The 26,544-nt window shown below is 34.4% G+C and overlaps 1 protein-coding gene across 1 annotated transcript in view; it reads right to left on the bottom strand.

Moving 5' to 3' along the window:
* The window catches only part of LOC106462914 (leucine-rich repeat serine/threonine-protein kinase 1-like), a 257,033-nt gene that overhangs the window by 50,990 nt on the left and 179,499 nt on the right, over positions 1-26,544 (bottom strand). Inside the window, exons 15-16 of the mRNA XM_022390319.1 lie at positions 21,942-22,191; positions 17,636-17,765 (exon numbers count right to left, since the gene is read on the bottom strand). Of these exons, the coding sequence (XP_022246027.1) occupies positions 17,636-17,765; positions 21,942-22,191 (380 nt within the window). The remainder of the gene's footprint in view (positions 1-17,635; positions 17,766-21,941; positions 22,192-26,544) is intronic.

The raw sequence follows: 26,544 nt of genomic DNA, 5'->3' as shown, positions 1-26,544 counted from the left end.
CACACATATATACACACACACTGTGTATATAACCGTGAAAAAACTTAAGTCCTAACCTAAAGAAAATTTGGGCAGAATATCCCCATACGCGCTTGCCTGCTCGAAATTCCCCCTATTAATGGTCACAGTGAAAATCCAAAACATAATCACATAAGATACTACTGAGAGTTCTTAGTTGATAATATATATTTTAAATTCTTCACTATGACTCATTAAACAGAGCTAATCTTCATGCACATCGATAGCTGCTTTAATTGATATGCCGTCTTGATCAGTCACGTCATTGAATGATAATTAAGAAATTAACGATTTTCTAAAACTCTAGTACAAGAAATGATTATAAACTTTAATAGATCTATAAAGTAAAATTTACTAACCACGTGTATACTGCATATCCTGACCTGTCCACTTTCCTCACAAAGTCCGATAAAAAGTCACCATTTACATCCTTTTCCTCCAGCCAAGACCATTTGAATTTGTTCTTTACCTTTCCTTCTATGCTACGGATATCTGCCGACCTGTCTACTTGTTTGTACATTTCATTTGATCTAATATCGCTTTGGTAAACACCTTTGAATAGATAAGGCTCTTCAATTGTCTCACTCAATAGAAAGGTACACAAAAGAATGACCGCATTTTCTAAAGCATGTTTTCGAGATAAAATCTCGATCACATGACATGAAGTTTGCATTATAAGCATACAAGGTCTCATACACACCAGCAAGCATTGCGAGACTACAATGTAAACAAACCACGCGATTGCATAAACGCTTATCTATGGCATGGAACACCAATATCCGATAAATAATTTTTAAAAATGTGTTTCTCCGGAAGAAAACCGGAGGTTTTCAGGATTTTTTAGAAATATCCGGATTTCTGGATATATCCAGAAGACTTTCATTATCAATCATTAGCTAAACACTACATATATATATATATCAGATCAATCATTATTAGATCAACAATATGTGAATTCAAGTTCATTCATAATTATGTACACAGTATGGGTATGAAATGCTAATCATAACAAGCTGAACAATACATACATATCAAGTGTGGTAAAGGATGGTAATATATGCCTGCTAACCCTTAGTCAAGATGGATTTTTTAAAAAAAATACTGTGTTTTTTGAGTTTTCAGCTTAGACACAGAGAATCACTTAAGTAACACTTCACCTTTCCTGTTTTAAGAGTGTACAAAATGTGGGTTCCTTCATTGGTAATTAATGGACTTTCTTGCAAGGAAGATAATTAAAATGCCCAGATATAGAAAAGTATCTTTCCTGTCAGTGAATAGGATAAGGGTCAGAAGCAGTCGTGCCCTAAATTTCAACTCCCAGTAAACACAGATATTACATGTGAAGTGTATCTCTGTGCAAACTTAGCTTTATTAGTGTATTTTGGTTATTGTATATAAAGTCAGACTTGCCAATGTAAGACAGGATTACAGGTTTTTTTTTCAAAAGTTCTAAGAATTTTTGTAAAAATAACGTAATTCTTAGAAACCTTTTGGCAACGTTAACAGTCAATAATATTACAAACTTTTGCAGATTTTAGGATACTTTCACTTAACTTTTGATTGAACTGTTGTGAATTGAAAGTAACTTGTTTTTAAGTTTTGTTCACTAAGGACAGTATTTTAGAATAGCATTTAAAGTACTTTTAGACCAAAGCCTAGAAGTGAACTTCATCATAAATGGAAATTATTAACTTTTTGTATCAAAACTTGGAGCCAAACCTAGTAAAATATAAATTATTAACCATAAAATGCTACATTTATGGTATTTTATATAATAAAATATAGAGTCCGCCAAACAGGTTTGACAAAGGTATACTTTTCTTGTACTGAAAATGTATTTCTGATAGGCACTTACCTTTTGACACATAATTAGTTATTCTCATTCAGTGATGCCCTCTATTTGCAAAACATTTTTACACATGCCACAAGCCTTTTGCCTCTCCTCATTGGAAATGACTCGTTCCAGTGTGTCTCTTATGTGTTACTTCTCCACCAATGTGACTCCCTCTACATGCCACTACAGAACTATCACTCGAAGTTTGGCAGAAGACGTAAGCACCATAGGAAAGTGGGGAGGAAGGGTGAGAGGAGGTAAGTATCTATCGGAAATAGATTTTCAGTCCAGGAAAATTATAACTTCTGATATGGTACATTACCTCCACTCACATAATTAGCTAGAATCTCACACTGAATAGGTTGAGTGAAGAAAAGAAGCATCTGAAGGACACTCCCTAAGATGAGACAATTGGATTATAAGATCTGATGTGGGGAACCCCACCACTTCTGAACCAGGTATACTCTTCACCCATCATAGAAAAATGTTGTATATATGGACAGAAAACAGAAGAGCACCTCCAATCGGATGAAGTATGGCCAGAAAGTGATCTGAAGCATGCAATATTTATGAAAGTCAATCCCAGAAATAATTAAAAGTGGGTAAAATTAAAAGGATGTGCCCCTAGGTGTAGAGTAGCTAGGGCATGACAGACTGTACATCCAAAACCCATGCCGTTGGGAACTGGCACCCATGTGGGGGTAGTATCAGGATCATACCATCTTCACTTCAAGTTCAAGAGACCAGAGGGGATCTCAAACCCTCCCCCCTCCCTACTCCAAAACAGGGCACATGTTAAGGATAGGAAATGATATATCAATCCAGGAACCTGACATCCGGAATCAAGAAGATGTCTACCAAAGAGATATCGACTACCTCAACACTGAAAATGACCGGAACTAATCCAGGTACAATAATGTCCTCAGAATAAGATAGTGAGAGAGCAGATGGGAAAAAAACTGTAACAATCCCAGTACCTCCACCATGACCCACAACACAGATGGAGTATTGTTGAAGGAGGAAGATAGACATTCATAATATGTGTGAGAATTTATGTTGATTAGTTCTACTCCAAAGCCACAACCTGACCAGTGGAAATGAATATCCACATGGGGGTAGGATGAGGTATCCCAATCAAAGGGGTGAAATGCAATTTGACATCTTACTCCATTGGTTTACATATGCTTTATAGTGGAGGATATCATGTCATTTACACCAGCAGAACACCACCGCCCTACTCTGCACTTAATGGTATTTCTGTATTGAAATTTTATGTCATTAAACTATTCAGGAGGATGCCTCCACAGTCCACCACCCTAGTGGCTTGGAACTGGTAAGTGGGAAGGACTCCCAAACTCCACAAAAAGAAATGAGAGGTGAAATGCAGTGGAGAGTCCAGAGGAACATGAGTACCTGAGACAGTGCAATGGGAGACCACAAAACCCTATTTTAAAAGCAGACCATACTGATTTACTCAATATAGGCATAGCAGGGATGGGTAGCTATCCCCTTCTACTTTACCCATGTAGTCCATGGGTGGTATGGTCCCAGACAAGCATATTTATGAAGCAATTTCATCAGGAGGATAACCTTCAAGTGATCTCGTGGAACACCCCATCTCAACAGTGTGCATTGCACAGCCATGGAACATACTAAACCCATCGACATGGCTGCACAGTGTAGATTTTAAAGGTTAAAGAATACCTGTTCAGGCAACACTTGCCACAAAGTGGTATCCAAATAATGAGAATTATGCTCAAAAGTGAAATAAGGCTAATGGCTGCCATAAGATAATGAGGTGGGAATGGGCACCATGGATGGAAGTCGTGCTGGCAATATAACATCAAAGAGCACATTCAGGACGTAAAGGTCTATCTGGATCAGGCTGAAGATAAAGGTAGGAAATGAAAGGGAGAGAAATTGGCGGAAAGGAGGAGTTACCCTCTCTAGCTGCCAAGGTGTTAGGGAGGAAAGAACAATCTGAACAAAGGAGCAGATATGTAGGATGATAAAAAGTATGTGTAACGTTGATGGCAAATAAATCAGACCGCTGATGTCTACAGGCTAATAGGAGAAGGAAATAAGTCTTAAGAGAAAACTGAAACAATGAGCACATTGAAAATGGTTCAAATAGAGGCAATGGAGGACCACAATAACATCCCAGTCTGGAAGGGCAGCCTGCCTCAGAGGACAATGAATCTGGAAGAAACGGATGAACAGAGTAGGTGTAGGAGAGGTAAAAATCCTATGGTATCAGGAAAAAACATAGGTGTGGGATAATGCCCCTCAATAATTGGAAGTTGAGGAGACAGAGGAACCCAATTAAAAAGCTGAGTAAGAACTTTCGAAATATGAGGAACAGTGGGCCAATCAGCCAAAAACCCACACCGGAAAACTTTCCATTTATGGTGATAAACTTCCATGGAGGAAAGGTGGATGAAATGGGAAAGAAAAGAAGCTACATGTCAGGACAATCCCAGTCTCCTCGCCAAGGACTGTATAAAAAACAAGCATGAAGACTGAGGACAGGAGGAGCAGAATGAAACACTGATGACCAAGCTTGCCAAAGAAGGGAGAGAGACATAGGAAGAGGTAGTGGAGGGGTAAGTTAGGGCTGGATAAGTCTAGAAAAGGATGGATGAGCCAGCCAGAAAGGAGTAATCAGTAGGACCTGACAAGGAGTGGTATGGATGATCAAAATCACCTGGTGAAAGAGTTGGATGGGAGGATAAACATATAGGTATTTGTTGGTACAATCTTGACTGAAAGCAACGACAGCCAAGACACGAGGATGAGAAATAGGAGTCCAAAACGAAGGGAGTTTGTGGTTGAGGGATGTGTCAAATGCATCACTGTGTGGAGTACTCCACTGAAGGCAAAGCCATTGGAAAACCATAGAATCGAGAGACCACTCCATCAGATAGATTCTGTCTGGGCAAGAAAGAAATTCTGTGACAAGTTTGAAACTAACCAGAACATGACACGCAATATGAATATCCTGCATATGGGTCTAGAAAAGAACATCCAACATGGGAAAACATAGGGATCGAGAATGGGTGCCACCCTGGTGATTGAGGTATGAAAGCACTGTTGAATTGTCAGAATGAATCATTACTAGACAATGTCTGAGGAGATGGAGAAAATAAGAGCCTGCAAAGGATCCCATGCAAGATTCCAAGTAAAGAACTCGCATATCCCCAAATAGAACCTCAAAAGCTGTAAGAGAGGGAGCAGTAAGAGCATTGTGAACTAAAAGCTCCATCAAATGAAGTCAAACAGAAGGTTGGGCCCAACTGATGTGGGTGTTTAAAAAAAACAAACAAATGGATCAGATATTGGATAGGTTGAAGAAAAGTATTTTCCAATTTGAATAACCAGCCCACTCAAGCTGCCTCCTACAGCAGCTGAAGAATATGACAGGCAGACTCCTGTTTGGAACGAGCTAGCAGTAGCCAGTGTTCCATATAATAATGAAAATGCATCCTGAGAGTATGAAGATGATGATCAAAAGCTCTAACCACCAGATAAGAAAAAAAAAATATGGGGCTGAAGCAAGTCTGAATGGTAGTGCACAAAACTGATAAATCACCCCTCGATGAACAAACTGAAGATATGGTCACAACTGCCGAGCTAGCGGTATATGTAAGTAAACATTTGTGACATCCATTTTGGTCATCCATAAATCTGGAGAAAAAGCCCAACTCAGGGCGAGAAAACTTTCCATGGTAAAATGAGGGAAATTGAAAATTTCATTGAGGTAGAACAAATCTATGACAGGCCACCAGTATCTGGTTCTCTTGAGGACAACAAAAGTCTGAAATAAAAACCAGGAGAAAGATGATTCACACCTTCAATGGCCTGTCAAGACAAAAGATCTTGAACTGCTTCTGCCAATCACTGGCTGGTAATGGGATTCTGAGAGATAGAAATGGGTATCTGTGACAAAGGAGGAGGAGGGAAAAGGAGTTCTAAAACAAATTGGTCCGAGAGAACCCAAATAATCCACTGATTTATGACGAAATATCGCCAAAGAGGATCAAAGTTGCACAATTGAGCTCCGACTGGACCAGAACCCACTGGGTAGTAACTGGTATTGTTGGCGTCATGCCAACCTACATGAAAGAAAATGACAAGATCTGGAGCCCCTGGAAGAAGGAACAGGTAAGGGCTGAGCAGGAAACATGAATAGGGGCCTATCATGATTCCAACTGTGACAAACAAGCTTCCAAAGAAGAAAGGATAGTGTTGATGCAGGGATTCCACTCGTGATTCCAAAGTGTCAGGAATATGGTCGAAAACATATCGCCTAATAAAAGGGGCTACACTTAATTTTCTGAAATAAGTGGATGGCAAACAAACCTGTGACAAGGCCGCATCATGACCCAAAAGATCCCAACAACAGAGAAATCATGCATGTAACGCAAAGGCCGAGGTTGACAAATGAGCCAACGTGGAGGTAATGAAGGAAATGCTGTCCCTCAAAACCTTAAGGATTCTGGTGCATAGCCTCTGAAAGGAGATGTATGGTAAATAAATACCATAGAAGGGAAGTAAGAGCAAGATGAAGGTGTGAAAACTGGGCATGGATTGAATAACCTGGAAAATCAGGGAGTGCCCCCAAACTGGCAAAATAGACCCCAACAACTTATAGTCTAGAAATGAACAGTATGCATGATGGCATGCCAATGCAAACTGATCTTTAGCCTGTGGGGGGTGAGGCATACTTACACCCTCCACCAATTAGGAAGCAAAATGCTCAGCATGAACCCTAATATCTGGGGAAGGTGAGAAAACTAAATAAGAAGTATTATCCTTTAACAAAGGAGGATGAGAATCATAACACATCAAATACCTGAGAAATCATATCTAAAAATGTTGTATTAGGCCTAGCTGATTCTGCAGGTGGGGCATAGGAAGATACAGCTGGTGGTTCGAAAAGGCTATCAAAACCTTCATCAGAATGAACAGGCTTGGATTGTTTGTGAGGAAGTGGAGCAACTTCAGTAGAAGGTGGTTGACCCATATAATGATCAATCTCTTGATGAATAATCACAGATAAATCCAACAATGAAAAAGCCAGTGAAAAAGAGTTTATAGTAGGTGTGAGACCCAAAGTCGTCACATTAACCTCGGAATTCATAGAAAATAATAAATCAAACAATTTGTTTGACAGATAAATACAAACGTGTATAAAACAAAAAATGACTGGAAATTAAATTGAAAATAAATTTGTCAGTTGGATAATCAAAAATGTTTAAAAAACAACTTTGGAAGTATAACTGTTGAAGTTACAATGACAAAGCACATGAGAGCAAAATTTGAAACATCTAAACATGAGCACTGCCAAACGAGAAGAGATAATTTGGTAGAATTGACTAGAGGGAGCCAAATGCATAACTAAAATGTGTGGTACTCTCACTGGTGGAGGGTTCTTGCATGACGATTTGCATGAAAAACACATTGGAATGAGTCATTTCCAATGGAGGGGAGGCAAAAGGCTTGTGGCATGTGTAATTTTTTTTACATATAGAGGGTAGCACTGAATGAGAATAGCTAATTATGTGAGCTGAGGTAATGTACCGTATCAGAATATCATGCTACACAGTATAGGTCTGTGTCTCTCTGAACTACAACTGAGTCAATGCAAAAAAGTTACCCAACATTAATCTATTGCAACACAGTCAAGAGACAAATACAATAAAATAAAAATAAGGATAAGTGTATGGAATTGTTAAGAAAGAGAAATATTAAAAAAAAACCTCTATTAGTTCTCTCACAACAGTTCAGTGTGAACCTCCTACAAATTAAATAAAAAAGTTAAAATGGATAACTCTATGAAACCTACAAACCTGCCTGGCTATAAATACCAAAATATAACAACATAAACAAAGCCAGGCTACTTAACACAAGCAGCTCACCCACATGAATCTGAACTACAATCAATTGAACACAAAAAAAAACAACTTAACATCACTGGCATTTTGTTTCAAAAATGGAAGTACAACACGAAAGTTGAAGGCTCTTCCCAACAGGTGTGTTCAGGAACAATTGTTTCCCTTCAACCCAACAAGTGAATTTGCTTGACTTTGAGGAATTGTTAGATTTTGACTGCAAAAATATTATATCTAACATAGTTGTCTTGTTGAAAATCCATGATGGAGACTGGAGAAAGCTCAAAGATCTTAGGGTTGAAAGGTTTTCTTCCTCATGTACATTGGAGCCATTAGATGATGTAGTAAAGAGAACAAAGCATTTGATCGTAGCATCCAGTTTCAACATACTCTACTTAGTCTTTTTATTTATGGTTAAGGTACCAATTGGTATTATAACTATTTTAAATGTCACATATAATTGGTATGTTCTTGAATTATTTTATTTTTGAAAGAAAGAAAACCAGAGATATATAAGGACCTTTCAGGGAAACTGGGACCAAATGATCAAATGCCCAAGTGAATTTTGTTGTGGGTGGAAACCAGAGTATCCAGAAAAAACCCTCTTGAACCCAAAAGCAGAGAAACTGTTATATATATATATGCTTTGCCAACAGAGAAGACAGCTGTCTATTTCAGGATTATGTCACAGCTATCTTTCATATATAAGAATACATTTAAGAAACAATTAATGAATCGAGTCTTGTGTGTGAGCAGCTAAAGTAAGGAGAAGTTACATCGTTTATTTGAACAATCATTTGTAAGAAACTAAATTTCACAAAATTTACATGCTATTACTAAAGGGGTAGCAAACCTAAGGTATTGTCCTTATCATATTTCTCCTCCTACCTTTAGTTCCAAGCTCCCCCCTAATTATAAAACAACAACAATAAAAAACAAATAAAACTATAATCATGCATTGTTTAAGAAATTGAAAATTTTCACCCCTGCCTCAGTGAAACCACTTTCCCCACAGTACAACCACACATCCAACTTTACAATACAGTGAAATAAGTTAATGATTATCAAACATCTCATATCCAATTATGAAGGGAACATCTAACACAATATACCACTTACAGGAAAAACAAGTCTTTAGAAATGGTATATACACTGGATGCCACTTACTGTGATCACAGATAATGCTATCATTTGTATAATAACCAAACATATAAAAAATAAATAGGAAAAACATCGTATATTGTAAAATCATAAATAATATTCAACGTTAAACTGGTACACAATTAAAAACATTTTATTTAGGCCTATCTATGGCCTTCAAAAAGTTGACGATTCTACATGTTTCGATGTTACAACTCCTAAGGATGACGTGGTAACGTCGAAACATGTAGAGGCCATAGATAGGCCTAAATAAAATGTTTTTAATTGTGTACCAGTTTAACGTTGAATATAATCTATGATTTTAACTTTATACACAAGTGCCAAAATACTATAATTATCGTATATTGTAATCAGCACTTCGTTTTTTATCACTTTTAATCAGCTTAACCATCTCAAGGTCATATGACCTGAGGAAGATTCACAATAAAATAGGTCATGGCCAAGTTGTCATTAAAATCCCCTATGCTCTTGTGTTTCCTTTCCATAATTACAGTACAGTTGTTTATGTTCCTTTGTGAAAGATAGTGCTCCCACAAATTAAATTTTTTTTTAACCTTCTTTAACAATGGAAGAAGTGCATAAGAAGCATAAAGAACTGACCCTTATAGAAAAAGTTGCCATTTTAGAATGCTATGATAAGTTACCAAAAATGGGGCAACGTAATGCAGCAGTGCAATTAAAAATTTCCCAACCTCTTTTGTGTAAAATTTTAAAAAATGAGCCAATTTTGGGCTTTATTATTGTGCCTTGCCTGAACATACTTATTTGTTCAAAAGTGAGTGCAAAAGGCTATAAAACTTCAAAGGAATGTGTGACAGTCCTATGCTGTGTAAGTATATCTGGTAACAAAGAAAGGCTTTTGGTGATTAAAAAAAACAAGAATCCACAGTGTTTTAAAGGTGTGAATAAATTACCCATTGACTACTGCTCAAACTTGATTGCTTAGATGACAGCCCTGATCTTTACTGATTGGTTAATGAAATGAGATAATGAGTTGAAACACAACATTGTTCTGCTTGTTGACAACTATACTGCACACGTCATTAATGTGTCATTAAAACACATTAAGGTTATTTTCTTACCCACAAATACAACATCATTGATCCAACCATGTAATCAGGGAATTATCTGAGTATTAAAGGCTTATTACCATCGAGAAATGTGCACTAGAATCTTAGAAAATATTGAGGATATGCAACAACTGAGTGCAAGTGATTTACCTAAAAAACTAATCTCCTAGAGGCACTGCAGCTTTTAGTCATGTCATGGAAGCAAGTGTCTGAAAAGACAGTTCAGAATTGTTTTGATCATGGGGGATCTTTGAAAGAAGACAAAGATACAGGGAAATTGTAAACAGACCAACTGACATGATTTTGAAACTTGGATGGCAATTGATCAAAATATTCAGTTTCATGCTAAGCTCACAGTGTCAGACATCTGTCAGACTGTTACTCATATAGACCCACAACTGACAGATGAAGAAGAAGCTGAAGACCATAAAGCTGATAAACCTCCAACAACTGTTGAAATGTAAGAAATGCTTTGAATTTTTCAACTTGGCATACAGCACAGATCAGGCGAATTTCATAAACAATATGAATATGAAAGTTTTATCGATGAATTGCTCCAAAAAAAAATAGTAGACAGTCAACTTTAAATGAATTTTTCTAATTCTTGTTTTTCCTTTCTTTAAAAATCCAGCTTTCAAACTTTTAGGTAATATATTTGCTACCCTATATCAATAAACATTACTGTAACTGCTGAATTTTTATTTCATCAATAAACATTATCAATCCATTATTGTTAGTAATGCAACTGTGTCCCGAAGTGATTACAATAAGCAGCATCCAGTGTATTATAATTATACAAAAAAATCTTTTAGAATGAACTCACAATAAATATATAAAAATCCTTGTACAATGATGAACATGATAACAACAACAAAACAACCCTTTAACTCTTTCTCTACATGTTCGGTAGGTTCAAGTTTTAAAGATGTCACTTTGCCTTATCAAAACTTTTCAATCATAACCAAATAAAACACTGTGTACATCAAGTTTATGTTCATTATGTTACTTGCTACTGTTTATGAATTTTATTTTCTACAGATAATACAACCGAAAAGTTTTTGGCCCCAACTTGCAAAAAACAAGTCAAATTATGTTTTTCTGCAAGTTTAGCATGATACTAGTCTTTATTATTTCTCTTTTTAAAATATTCACCATCTGCTGAACATTTCAACATCAAAACTGAAACATTATCATGCTAGCATTAATGAAAATAGGTGTGCTCTGTCTTGAAATAATGCTTCACAAGCCAGCAACCACAGATAACTTTATAACTTAAAGTCTTAACATTTATATCAAATTTTCATATTCTTATTCAACTGCTGCCTAGCAGTTGTGTTTCCATTAACCCCATAACTACAATGCCATTTTTAAAACCGTTTCTTTACATGTTACTGAATTGCATTCAAAATTAAATTAAACCACTTTACTGCTAATGGATTTAAATGAAATTATTATTAACAAGTACATTAAACTTCAAAGTATTATATTATCTAAGTTTTATTCCATTATTTCAAAAGAAACTTCTAAAATACTATTTAAAACTTAAGTTTTGATATCTCATTACACACTTGTAGTTATGATTCTCAACTTTAAGAGCAGGTATAGAAGAAAGTGTGTGAGTAAATGTACACATTCTCCAGAGACAGTGAAAGTACAGTGAATACAGGTTATTTACAAGTAATCTGAGAACATTCCAAGAACTTGTCCCCAAAATAACAGTTGTAAAATTTTTCTCACTTCAAGCTAAGCCACACCCACTTGCAGAGTTGAATGGCATGCTTATAACCAAAAGAAAGGGAAGATGTTCTGTTGGAATATCTCCAAGTTAACAATAAATGTAAACACGTTTATCTGTGTATCTGGTGAAATAAAGCTTAGTCCACTGTTAAGGGTGGGGTCCCTAGTGCTTGACTATTTTTTCTTGCCTTATACATATTAGTTTGATAGGCAGTTAACTTGCATTTTGGTTTTACTTTTACATTTTAGTTAATTATGTGTTATTTGTGTTTTAAGATTCATATTTGAAAGGATTAACGATTTTTTAAGTTTATTCTATACTTTTTTCAAGCAGCTTTCATAAAGTTAGCGAGAACGAAAGAAAACAACATTTTGCCTGAGGCTAAAATCATCTCTGTCAATGTTAATGTTATATCACCCATGAGCACCTGTTGATGCGTGTCAATATAAATGATCAAAGATAAAGAACAGTTAGCGAGAACGAAAGAAAACAACATTTTGCCTGAGGCTAAAATCATCTCTGCCAATGTTAATGTTATATCACCCATGAGCACCTGTTGATGCATGTCAATATAAATGATCAAAGATAAAGAACACAAAAGGAAAGTAGAACATCAAAATAAACTATAAGTGAAAAGGTAAAAATGTGAAATTATGCGTATGACCCAAGGAAGATATTTTAAGATTATTCAATGAAGAGTTTAAAGGTATGTACATATTTCTATTTCTTAATTTTAAGATTTCATTGCACTGGAAGATGATGATGATAGCTAGAGTTACTGATATGGTAGAGGAAATGGAAAATGAAATATAAACATTTTAAAAAACTTTTATATATTATTTTGCTATAGAATTATGCAAGGGAAATGTGAAAACTGTAAGATAATAGATAGTATTTTAATACTCAAAATTAAAATCACCTTGAAGATTAACTATTCAGAGTGAATGCAAATAACTACATTAAGTAATGAATTTCTATTAGAAATAGTATAAAAAAACCAAAAGTAAATATTTTATTTTTTTCTCAAAATACATACTTTTATGAAAGTTCTTGTCAAGTTCCAAACAATTTTACTCACTAATTTTATTTTTGGGAAGAAATATAATGAGAGTTATGTAATGTGCTGCACTTTATTACACGCCATTTTTATAGACTTAATGGATTCACTTTGTGTTATACAATACTCATAAATGACCTTATCTGAAAATCCATGTATATGTGTGTAACAGCTAATATACATACCAGAGTAACCAACTCAAGCTACTTTGTTCATGACGGAAAGTCCTTTACTTCATTGTTTTGTTTTAGAATCTCTTCTGCCGCATTGCAGCCTTTTCTATTTCCTTGCATGCAAAGTTGTGTACATCTGCCAGATCAATTATTAGCCATTCCACCACTGCAAGGAGCTTCATTTCCCACCCAAACAACATCTTTTCTCTTGCATGATGCGCTATAATGACACATGATACATATTCATCCTAGTCACTTCAACCAGGATTAACAAACTTTGCAATCATATACTTGACAGTGTGTACTACCTGCTTTGCCAAACCATCTGACTAGGGCTGATAAACTGAAATTACTTTTACTTCCACATGATGTCCAGGATCAGAATATGTAATGAATGAATAATCTCATCAGTGTGTGGTGAGATAATTCTTCTACTTTTCAAATTGCACTCCCAGAAAATGCCATATCATGATATCATGCTCTTGCAACATTGTGTTTCTGGATTTCAAAAGTTCATGAGACACATAATCCAGCCTGTGGGTAAACTTTCTGCAAAAAAATTATGAAGATCAAAACTGCAAGCAGTTCTTTCATTGTTACAGTTTTAACATTTAGGAGCTGTAAGCATATGGCTCACAATGTAATCACCCATCATGTGACTGTGACAACACTGCCTCAATTCAACTATTACTGACATCTGTATCCAACAGGAACTCAGTAAAACATGCTTCAAGGACCTCTCAGCCTAATTGAAACATGCATTGGCTTTAATGGGAGCAGACACTGATATGGCCATCTTGGAGAAACTGGCCACAAAACTTAAATGATGAAAATCCAAAGAAACTATTAACTGTTCATCTAACCACAGATTGGGCCAAGCTCAAACTGCTAGGGTCTTTGCAGGGTCAGTTGAGACCCTGTCTCTCTTCACTATGTGATCACTAAGAGATCATTCCTTTAAGCTTTGAACTTATCCTGGCAGACAGTTCAGTTTTTCACCAGGTCAAATCGCTGATACAGTTTAACCACCACTGTGTTTTATTCAAGTAACTGTGTTTCTAACAGGTGTCCACACTATCAAGGGCTTGACTGTCCAAGCTCATAATCAGGGCCTCTCCTGGCTCACATGGAAAGGCTTCTTTCATCTCCAACAATCACCGCTATCATTGGTGAGTGTCCACTGTCTCAACCTCTAATGATACAGCTCCTGTTGGTATCTATGTCCACCATCAGTATTGCACTGAACTATCAGAATAGTGTGGCCATGACTATGTCCCAGTCCTTTACATACTGATGCAGTTTAATCACTAACATTAACTTGCATCTTTCAAGATTCCTCACTATTGAGGATGATACAGATGAATATCTATGGGTCCTAGAGAGAGTCCCACTCAATTTCGGGCTCCTTCTGCCATGCACCCTGTGATGGTCCTCTGTTGTTTGAGCTCCATTTATACCAATGCTCAATCTCAGCGAAGAGCTATGTCAACTCCTCTGTGTGCTCCATTTCACATTTGTTCCCATTCCTGGGTTCATGACTGCAGGATGATGGCTATCAGGTACTTCTGCTGCATTGGCAGAAGTCAGTTAACCAGAGAGAATTTCCCAGTATCTGACAACCCTTCCTTGGCTCTTAATTCCTCTTCCACCTAATATACTCTGCAATGTGTGGAAAATGCCATTTCTACTGTTTGAGAGGCTCAGTGTACTCCATAGAGTATGAGAGAGAATCTGGCTAAACATCAACTCAGAAAGGGTCATGACAAAAAAATTTCTCCTCCATACCTACTCTATGATATTTTGCATTACACATATTTCCCTAAAAGTGAAGACTAGGGTCACTAAATAGTAGGTCCAACAAATATCACGATACAGAGCATAGGTCTGTGTCTTTATAAACTCTAACTGAATTAGTCAAACACAAGGAGCCAATACACAAAATATACACAACAACAATCTTTATTACAACACAGTCAGAGACAAATACAACACAGTGTTGAATAAAAACAAGGATAATTGTTTATGGTGGGTGTTTGGAACTGTTAAAAAAGAGAGAAATGAAAAAGAAACCTTTAATGGCTCTTTCTCATCAGTTCAGTGTGAGCCTTCAGCAAGCAACATGAAAATAAAAAATCTTAAATGAAAATAAACCCCAATGTTAAAACAAGGTAAACCTTTAAAATTTAGCATAAAATTAAATAATGTAATGGAAATCTAAGCCTCAAATTTACTAAAGTAAATCTCTAAGTTAAAATTTCTGGAAATCTAGAAGTCACAAAATCTAAATCTGCACAGAATCTCAAGAAACCTAAAATCTGGATAACTAAGAATGATACAAAATCTGCCTAACATAAGAAAGCCAGGCTTTAAATACCGAAATACTATAACATACAAAATCCAGGATTCTCATAACACGCACCTCACCCATGTCACTTTGAACCACTGTCACTCAAAGGAAGCCCTAGACCCTTACATGATTCACCAACAGAAAAGACAGCTGACTATTTTGGGACATCATGGGTGAAATCTCAGCTATCTTTTTTTTTTGTGCAGGAGAATGCATTTAATGAATATTTATTGAATCTGGTATTTTTCCAGTCAAATTAAGAAGTTATGTTGTTTAATAAATAACTCTCTGCATCCAAACTGTTTTGAAAGGAAAAAAAAAATTACTTATTAACTAACTTTTTTGTTTGTTTATTTGTAGTTAAGCACAAAGCTACACAATGGACTATCTGTTTTGTGCTCATCACTGATATGGAAACCTTATTTTCAGCCTAAGTCAACAGACTTACAGTTGTGTCACTGAAGGCATATTAATTCTTTCTGCATGGGTACCATTTACTGTGCATGACACAAGGTTTTAGTGTCTTACATTCAAAATTTTATTAAACTATTTTTGTTTATGCTATACCAATTAGAATAGCATAAAATCTTAGCTAATAATCCATATTTTAATAGCAAACAAGTTTTAAGTTCTTAATTCTAAAAGGAAATATATAGAAAAATCCTGAATTTCCACTAGTGTAACACACATGAGAATTTTTGTCTTAGCATGTCATCATCATCCCTATTTTATCCATCACCCCTCGAAAATGTATGAAATTAAATGTAAAATGCTCTCTATAAAATCATTATTGCTCAAACAGACCATAATTTTTATGGCCTTCAATTTTGTTTTGTTACAGAGCTATCAAAGAGAAAATCAGACCCCTCCTGCCACATCAGCTCTTTCACAATTGGTTGATAATTCTCCCTTATGTTTCGTTATATATTATTTATAACTAATAGAAAGTCAAGGTTTTCATCTATCAAATGGTATTTTGTATAACATTGTGTTCTGAACAGATAACCATCAATGTCACTCAGAATAGCAATTTCGTTCCTGTGGGAAAATTAACGACTAGCTTGGATGAATTTGTAACGGCTCTTGTCTAATAGTTAGAAAGCCAGGAAATTTTTAGAAGTAAAAGAATTTGTCTACTTTTTGCATGTTATTAGTCTATATTCTTTGGTGTATTATTTAAGTAAATAAAAATTGTTAAGTGCTTTACCATAATCGCTAAAAAAAATCAGGCTTAACTCTACTCGACAATCGAGGGCAAGAAAAAAGAAGATTGGGTAAGTACTTTATTTCGTGTTTTTCATATTTATTCTTTATTTATTATTATAAAAGTAACTAAAATTAAAAGTATGAATCTTTTTAAGTTATTTAAGACAAGAATAGGTAAAATAAGTAATAATAATAATATAATTAAAATTGTTCACGAAGCACTCACACGAGCAGCTCATGGGTAATATAATTCGATAGTTTAACATGAGCTGCACGTTCCCCGAGTGATTAAAACTTATAATGGCGCGGATAACAGTTAGACATAGTTCACAGGGCAATAAAACAATAAAAGTTAATTATAAATATATGTATAATGTTACAAACTTAGAACTACTTAGGATAAACGAATGTAGTTTCAGGTTACAATTTGAAGTCATACTAGAAAGAAAAGAAGGTTAATTTAGGTTTATTTCGATTTTTTTTAGTGGTTACAGATCCAGTTTTGAGATTAGGGTAGAGAAAATAACATAAACTACAAGGATTTAGTGAAAAAAAAACGTTTGAAACGTATTTAGGAGGTTTTAGGGATTACACAAAGGAAATTTGAGATGTTTGAGATGGCAAAAAGTATTTTTAATTTTAACATGAAAATTACTTTGCACATGGACCATTCAAAACAAATACTCAATATATTTCATGGACAAAACTTTATTTTATTTTATTAAAAGTACTTTACTAAGAAATATGACTTTTTGTGCATGAAAGATTTGTAATATTAACTGAAAGACTGCCAAATTTTGTGAAGATATACCCAATATATAGAGTTATAAGTATTAAATTGATGTCAACTTTAAACGAGTACAGAAGGACTCAGTCAAATCGACTGACCTTGTGTCGAAAGATTTAACTAAAGAAGTTGTATATATATGATATCATCCTGTAACCCAAAATAAATTCTAAGTTGACTTAATGATAAATATAAATAAATAATCAAAACTAGTTCAAAGTCAAGAAATTAACCAGAGGTATACATGTGTATAAACAACCAGCCCTACTGGGTACACTTCAGTTCTAAAACTAATGTTTGGAATTGAAAAGCAATCAACCAACCAAACTGAACTAAAAACCAAATATATTCACTTGTATTGCTCTGCTCGAAGTACTGGATCCTTCCCCTGTAGCCGGCGTTCTAAAGCTAAATAACCCACCACATCTTCAAGTGCCAAGTATGTTGCTGGGATTTTTTGCTCTAGTAATCTTTCTTTACTTCCTATAATGAACAAAATGTAACTCATATCAGTAAAATTTCTACTGACTATTTGATAAATTTGATATCAATATATTCATACTTTTTTTCTGGCTTTTACTATCTGACTTTTCCACAATGAAAAATAATTGTCAATCAAACTATTTTCAACAACATCTTAAATGGTATTTACTATGAATACACAATGTATATTTTCATTTGATTCATTAAACTATTTAACGTTCTAATAATCGGCACTTTGTTACCTAAGCTCTCACAACTTTAAAAAGCTGTTATATAATTTTTACCATCAACCTTGACACCTGTTTTTCCACACACAGAAAAGCTTTCTTCCCTTAGATAGACTATATTACTGAATTTATGCCACTGTTTATAAATTATATCACAACTGCTTTACTGTAAAACCACTTTTCATTCTAATATGCTGTTTTCTATAACAAAACATACATAATGCCTAATCAACTTCTTTTGAGCATATGCAACAATTGGACAAAATTCAAATTCTACTAATTTCAAATCCCTTCCACTACACCAGCACACATTCCATGTATTATTTGTTGGCCTAAGCATACTTAACTTAATTAATATCCAAATTCGACCTTTCCTAATGGATATTTCTTAAAGTAAAAATATTTTTTTCTTTGTTGTAGTTTCAAACCCTAACATCCTAATTTGATTCATTTATCTAATGCTTGACCCATTTGTCAAAGATCAAGTTTTAGTCACATAATAAAATCACTGTTAAGTGCATATTCACGAACTCAACATTACAGTTTTTATAGATTGTTTCATAAATGATATCCCATGAAAGCTTCCTGAAGTCTACTCAGTATATATATATATTCAAAAAGAATTTCCACTGTCTCTTGAAACTTGATAAGAGCCTGAGAGAGCTTCTTAAAATTTTCACTAACATAATGAGCCTAATTGTTATTATATCTTTCTTGATTTTCTCTATATGGGTGTTTATTAAGAAGAGTGTATAGCAATTCTATCACACATTAATCATGATCAACATTTTTATTGGCTTAATTATAATGTAATACCACACAAACTAGAACTGAACAGATTATGTTTCATCAGCCTATGCATCATACACCTTTAGATATATATTGTGTCATAAGTAGCTGGTGTACAGTAAAAACCATAAATAATATTCAACGTTAAACTGGTACACAATTAAAAACATTTTATTTAGGCCTATTTATGGCCTTCAAAAAGTTGACGACTACATGTTTCAACGTTACAACTCCTGAGGATTCGATGACGAGGAACCCACTTTGAGACTAATAATGGCTGGAGACGGCTTGAATGGGTAATGAAGAAAGACTTTAATATAACAGCAAATGGACAACGTTTCGACAAGGTTTTGTCATCATCCTGAGGATGACGTAGAGTTATCAACTTTTTGAAGGCCATAGATAGACCTAAATAAAATGTTTTTAATTGTGTACTAGTTTAATGTTGAATATTATTTATGATTTTAACTTTATACACAAGTGCCAAAATACTATAATGGTGTACAGTAATTCAACTGAGGTTATTTGTAAGTTGTAACTCAGCTGACCTGATCAGCTCTGGTATGTTGAGCAAAAAACTAGTTGGCAGCAGTATGCAACACATGAGGTGTGCAGATGAAATGCCATTATATTTTCATCTTATTCAAAACCCATAAAGGCCAATAACCTATAATATGATAAAAATTACTTTCAGTTTCACTCTAAGGTGCTGAATACTGGGTGATCTCAAATATTAAGCAACTCTACAATAGTAATAAAAAAAGTAATTTTCTTTTCTGATTATAAATACTAAAATAAGAATCTTATGTTTCTTTTAGTTAGCATAACAGTCCAAGTACTTGTTGCTTAAGACTCATAACATAGATAAATTAATATGTAGAATTATACGCAGACTTTTCTTCACACTAAAATACTTTATTTGCAAGTAACTTTAAACTTGTAAAAGCACACATCTATTTGTAATTAAATTGTATTGTCTTATTGCTCTTTGAATTGTATCTAACTACTATCTAAGTTCTAAATCTTTTGAGGAATGTGGAGGTCACATTACATTATCGAATTACTTTACCAGTAAGCTGCTCGCATGCATACCTCATGAAACATTTTTATTATATTATTATTATTATTATCTATTTTACCTAATCTAATCTTAACTAACTTAAAAAGATCCCTATTTTTACATTTTAGAACTTTCATAATAGTAAATAATGAATAAACATGAAAAACAAGAAATGAAGTACTTACCCGAATCTTCTTTTTTCTTGCTGTCTATTGTTGATGACACTTAACCCTACTTTTTTATACTATGGTAGTAATGCATTAAATAATTTTTATTTAATTAAATAATGCACCAAAGAACATAGACTAATAACAAGCAAAAAGCAGACAATTTCCCCTAACTCTCACAATATGTCTGGCTTTCTAGCAATATGACAAGAGCTGTTATAAATTCATCCAAACTGATCATCTTTCCCGTGAGAACGAAGCTTGTACTAAGAGTGAAACTGATAATTCAGCATTCAGAAAACAATGTAATATAATATGTCATTTGATAGATGAAAATCTTAGCTTTCTATTGGTTAGAGATAATACAGAAATAAATGTGAAAGAGAACTATTATAAAATCATGAAAGACAGGATGTGACAGGTGGATGTGGCAAGAGGGGTTGGATGTTTTATTTGATAGCTTTGTAGCCAAACAAAAGTGAAGGATATAAAAATTATGGTTTGTCTAAGCAATTTTATAGTGAGAAATTTACATTGAATTTCACACTTATTGGAGGGGTGGTGGATAATATAGAGAAGAGGAGATGCCTTGAGAAAATGTGTCACATGCATCACACTGGAGGAAATTCATAATTTTTTAGAATATTGCCTTATAAAATTAAGAACTTAAAACTTATATACTATCAAAATATGAATTATTAGCTAAGATTATATACTATACTAATTGGTATAACTTAAACAAAAAATAGATTAATAAAAATTTGAATGTAAGTCACTAAAACCTTGTAACATGCACAGTAAAGGATGCCCATCAGGATAGGGTTAAGAACTGTACTATAAACACATCAGCTATAGCTTTTCATGTTCAGGAAAACAACCATATAACAGAACTAAAAAATGCCAAAATAATAGACAGAGAAGAAAACACCAAATTTAAAAAATCAAGGTACCTATTATCATCTAACACAAGACAGTGAACCACCAGTGGATATTAATCAAAACAACAGCCAACAACTACTCAATACTGCATGAACACCACTAATAAAAGACATACAGCATACTATTTATCATGGTTTCAATGTAAAATAAAACCTTTAATTTTACAATGTATTATTGGAAGTTGAAAAATTGCTTTATGTTGTATTTCTCTATATAATACCCATAAATGTATTTTCCTTATGTTTATCATGTCGAAGCAATCGACTTATATAATTTTATACGTTTAATAACTTTAATACCAGATGTCAGTTATAGTTACAACTATTGCCTAGATAGCTATTTTAAAGTAGTCTTCCACAGTTTAACGAATTTTTATCGCTCAATACACTGTTGTTCGATGAATACTCTGGTAAGGGTGCTGAAAGCTTGCAAATAAAGTATTTTAACATAAAGAAAAGTCTGCATATAATTCTACATAGTCAACGTACTGTTTTCCTAGACTGTTTATAAATGGTATGTTTAAAACTAAGCCTTGGAGATGGAACTGTAAAGTCATCCCTCCATGGATTATCATAAAGTAAATGTTCAATAAATAACTTTCTATCAAATGACCATGAAAATTATCCAAAGAAGTACTTCCATTTCATAGTTTCTCCCTCGTTTTTCAGTAATTGTTCCTTTCTTTCTCTGTGTTTTTACATATGATCATGCCTTCCTTCAGGCTTATCCATTATAAATAGCATGATTTTATGAAAACACAAACAATAAATGAACTGAACAGTAACACATGCAGGTCCAAGAGTGGTAAGCAAGGTGAATGACCTTACAATAGTCCACTGTTGCTCATGTGATCATTAGGTGCCTCAGAGCACAGGCTATGAATGTAAAGTGAGTTTGATTTTAACAATTTTGGTTTCAGAAAAAAAAACAAAAAAAACATTACCTCACATTTAAACTAATGAGGTATTATCGCATCAACAATAAATGTACTCACCAGGGCATCTCAGCTCAAATACAATATCATAGATAAGGTTACACAGAGGTTTAATGTTATGATGACTTTTGCAACTTATTTCAATTGTATCTAAAACCCGGGGCAATCCACATTTGTCTGCATCAACCACATTTATGTAATGCTCTCGGATCATATGCTGAAGTTCATCGCAGTAAGAGTAGGAAAATTTCTCTCTTGCAAGGTCATAATGTGTTCCCACAATAATTACAGGAGCATTGGGAGCTCTTGCCTACAGAAACAAACAAATACTATGCCAAATCAAACCTAAAATAAACAACAGCAAATCATTTAAAAATCATGAATGTTACATATTACAATCTAAAAAACAATGTCAAACAGAAACCTAAAATTTAAAAAAAAAGGAATTTTGGTTTCTTTTATAAAATGAATGAAGACAGTAAATAGAAATGGCTAAGTTAACTTGTATTCACAATAATGAACAATAAACTTAGCATAATTTTTGTATTTAGGAAATAATAACAAAATACTTGAGGTGTACATTTTTTCATATATTGTTAAGTTTCTCTCCAAAAGTGAAAAAAAAGAACTCTTTCAATTTGTGTGTGGCTTTTCACTTTCAGTATTGAAATAAATGAAGTATTAACTACAGCAAAAATAACTGAAATCATCAATATTTTGCATCTAACAATCCATACTAATGAATTCATTTTAATACATGCCCCGTAACTACTCTCTGTACCTACTAACACATACCCACAAACATGTACTTGGCAACCACTCTCAAAATGACTTACTATACACCCACAAACATCCACTTCACAAATACTCTCTGTACCTACTAACACATACCCACAAACATGTACTTGGCAACCACTCTCAAAATGACTTACTATACACCCACAAACATCCACTTCACAAATACTCTCAATGGGAAGTACTATATATCCACAAATACTCACTTGGCAACTACTCTCAATGTGATCTACTATACAAACACAAACTTGACAACAACTATTAATGTGATCTACTATATACTCACAAACACAAACTTGACAACAACTATTAATGTGCTCTACTATATACCCACAAACACGCACACAGGAGCTACTTTCAATGTGAACTACTATACACCTATAAATACCCATTTGCCAACTACTATTAATGTGAACTACTACATACCTACTTGGCAACTACTCTTAATGTGAATTACTATATACCCACAATCACCTACTTGACAGTTTCTTTCAATACCCACTAAAGTTTCAATTCCCCTCAGCGGACACAGCAGATAGTGCAATGTGGCTTTCCTATAATTAAACACACACACACACAATACCCACTAATAAATGCCTAGAAACTCCTGCTTGGCAATTACTCTCAGTATGCCCTACTATATGTCCCCAAACGTTTTTATCTTCAAATGTTCAAACATTTGTACATTTGAATAAAAACATGGGGTAGATCAGACTTATAGAAAGAATGGACTAAAGGACACTCAGAAATAAGAATTCTTCTCAGCAGGGTACTTCTTCACCCTTTAATTCTTACACCAACAACAAAAAAAGAATTGGAGGACAGTGTAACAGGTGAGCCAGTGTAGGCCAGTCATTTGGGTTTGACTTTTCAAGAGTCATAAATGAATTTATTTAAATTCCAGGAAGACAGTCATGTGTGGAGCTGAGTGAGCACAAAATCTATCAACTCAAGGAATTTACATGTGAAACAAAGAACTGACTCAGATCCTAATGATACACACAACATACAATAATATGTTCTACATCCATATCTAATATATTTACATATTCATTAACATCATAAGTACCAAAATCATCTGGAAAAAGTTCTTCATCAAACACATCAAAGTCTTTGCTTTGATCATGTAATTGTTCAATAAGTAAACCTTCTATCAGATTCATTAATTTTGACATTATGTTGAACAAATTATCCACTAAACAATTACATGTAATATATACCAACATAATCCAGTTTTAGTGAGAGAACTTATATTATTTACACATCATACACTAGACCTTTTTAGACTAGAGAAGATGTCAATCAAACCTTATGGAGAACTTGCCTGCTGAAAACAGTAGAGTGGTGGTACAACTGCCATCTTGTTCACTACAGTAGTTTGGCTCTTGACTTCTGAGGGAACTGGTGCAGGTTGTCTGCCTCAAGAAATATCGGGGAGAGCTGGTTTCAACCCAAAAACATGGGGTTTTATATGTTTTTCCAGGTATTTTTATGATACCTCAAAAAGCTCTCCAGGTCCAGTCGACAAGTAGGTCCTTCAGCTAATTGGTTCAATTATGCTGATTCACTGCTGACTCCTTGAACCAACACAAAAACTAGACACTAAGTGGCTACTGTCAAAAGCTGTTAATCAGCTGCTCATTTGCATATATCTCTCCTTTTTGTTGACCATTCCATTGCCACAGTTAATGTAAACTTTCTGTAGCTTTTCTCTCTGCTAGGATAGGAGTTGTTTATAAAAACAATCAATGTCACAAATTGTTGGTGTGTTTCATTCAGCTTGTCACTTGATAATTCCTCATTTGGGACAACATCTTTATAATGCTCCTATTATACACTCGTTAATGTGCATATCCTTGCTGCAACTTACATGTATGTATGCATAAGAAATTCCATTTTCTTTCCTAGAAGCATTTGTAATGTTCATAATTTCAATAAAATGCCTCAAATGCTTCAGTGAGGACAGTAATGCTTTATTGTACCCATGGAGCCAACAGTGTGAACATATGTGGTTACATAAATAGATAGGAGGAATACTACAATACTTGCTCCTATACTGAAAGGCTCTTGGAGGAGAATCTTAGTGAAATATGGGTGGACACACTCTAAGGGCTATAGCCCCTCTTTCTCCATAGCCATAAAGGGCTAGTGAATCACAAAATTAACCAAACTAGTGAACACTCAAGAAGAACTGGATAAAGATTCAAGCTGTTTTAAGGATGGGGCTCAATAACTTAAAGATAGTGGAAAGGGGACATAAAAATAAAAACCTGGATGATTCTCATCCTAGATGGAGTTGAGACATCTACTGAGGAGAGGTGTCCTGTGTCAATTATCCCTAATGTCACACAAAGATGTGAAAGTTGAGGTGGGAAAGATACTTGCTGAGACATCATTAGTCACTAGATGCCATATTTTGCCCACATCCAGTATAACACACTCTCATGAAAAACCAACACAGAAATTGTAATTATGTCTCAGAGAAACACAGAGGTTAAATGGAAAAAGTTCTGAATATAAAAAGATGAGACTATTTTTCTGTATTTATCTAATTTTTTCCAAATATTTCAAAATTCCAGGAACCCTGGAAATGGTTAACAGTGGGTGTTGGCCAGAATATAAAATAACAATTCCATTAGGGATTCCATATGGCTTGTAGAATAACTTCAGTAGGAAAACAGAACCCCAAAACTGAAGAGAGAGCAATTTGATGAAAGTATTTGAATTTATCCACATTCCAGTTTTTAAAATGTCTCCTAAAGGGTTCCAACTCTGGGAAGCCAAAGGCATTGTCAAATGGCAAATCTCATGGGTATTAACAATACATTCCCACTGAAGGTGTTCAGGTACATCTTGACAGACAAAATGGATCAGCTGCACAAGCCAATTTATTAATGTGAATGAAGCCCAGACAGCATACAGAAAATATTCATCTGAACTATATTCTTGTTTAATCAGGATAGTTACAAACCTGAAAAAAAATACAACAGAGGGTACCCTCTCTTGCAGCTTATTTCTTTGGTAGAAAGGCTCAGCCCTGATATAAATACAGAGCCTTTATATATATATATATAAACATGAATGTATAAATATAAAAGATTACAAGTAACATGAATGATAAAAATGTCTGACTGTCTACTACCTGAAGAAAGCAACAAAAGAAAATACATCTTCAAGGAAATATGGTAGAGCAAACTATTTACTAAACGTTCAAAGGAAGAAAAACCAAGATATCTTACAATCAAACTGAAATCGTACTGAGGACAGTGTTTAGGTACCCATGGTCAATGTGAGTGAAAACTTGAAAAAATTCTGAAAGAATGAAGATGGCAGAGGAAGATGACTACATTGGCATATAAAGATAGCACAAAAGACAGCTCTGTAGCATACACTATGAAGAACAGTTATGCTATGATCAAGAAATAAGTTCATAAGTAAAAGAAGTTTGTTGACACCAATTTCTAAAGATAGATGAATAAGATAAGAAAATGGTCAGGGATGAGCATCTGCAAGAGTTTGATAATATTTGAATGAAATGAGAAGAGAAGCTGGCTTCTTTAACAAAAGAGTGCATAACAGTAAGCTGTGAAGCTATAGACAATAAACATCAATGCAAACGATGGACATTCAAGCAGGCATAGAAGTTGATTTCAAAAAGGTAATGGAACAGAATCCCTTTGAGACAGACAACAGACTAGAACAATATGTAGCAAAAAGGAGATCATGGCAATTTGCCAAACTGAACTTGGCCAATACACTAGCAAGTAGAAGATGTACAGGCTCTCCAGCAGTACATTATAAAAAACTAGGAAGCAACAGCACAAAAAACTAGGAGAAAACTAGGAAGATATTGTAAAAAACTAGGAAG

Source organism: Limulus polyphemus, unplaced genomic scaffold (assembly GCF_000517525.1).
Source record: "Limulus polyphemus unplaced genomic scaffold, Limulus_polyphemus-2.1.2 Scaffold1281, whole genome shotgun sequence".
NCBI lineage: Eukaryota > Metazoa > Arthropoda > Merostomata > Xiphosura > Limulidae > Limulus > Limulus polyphemus.
This window is presented reverse-complemented; position numbering and strand designations above follow the sequence as displayed.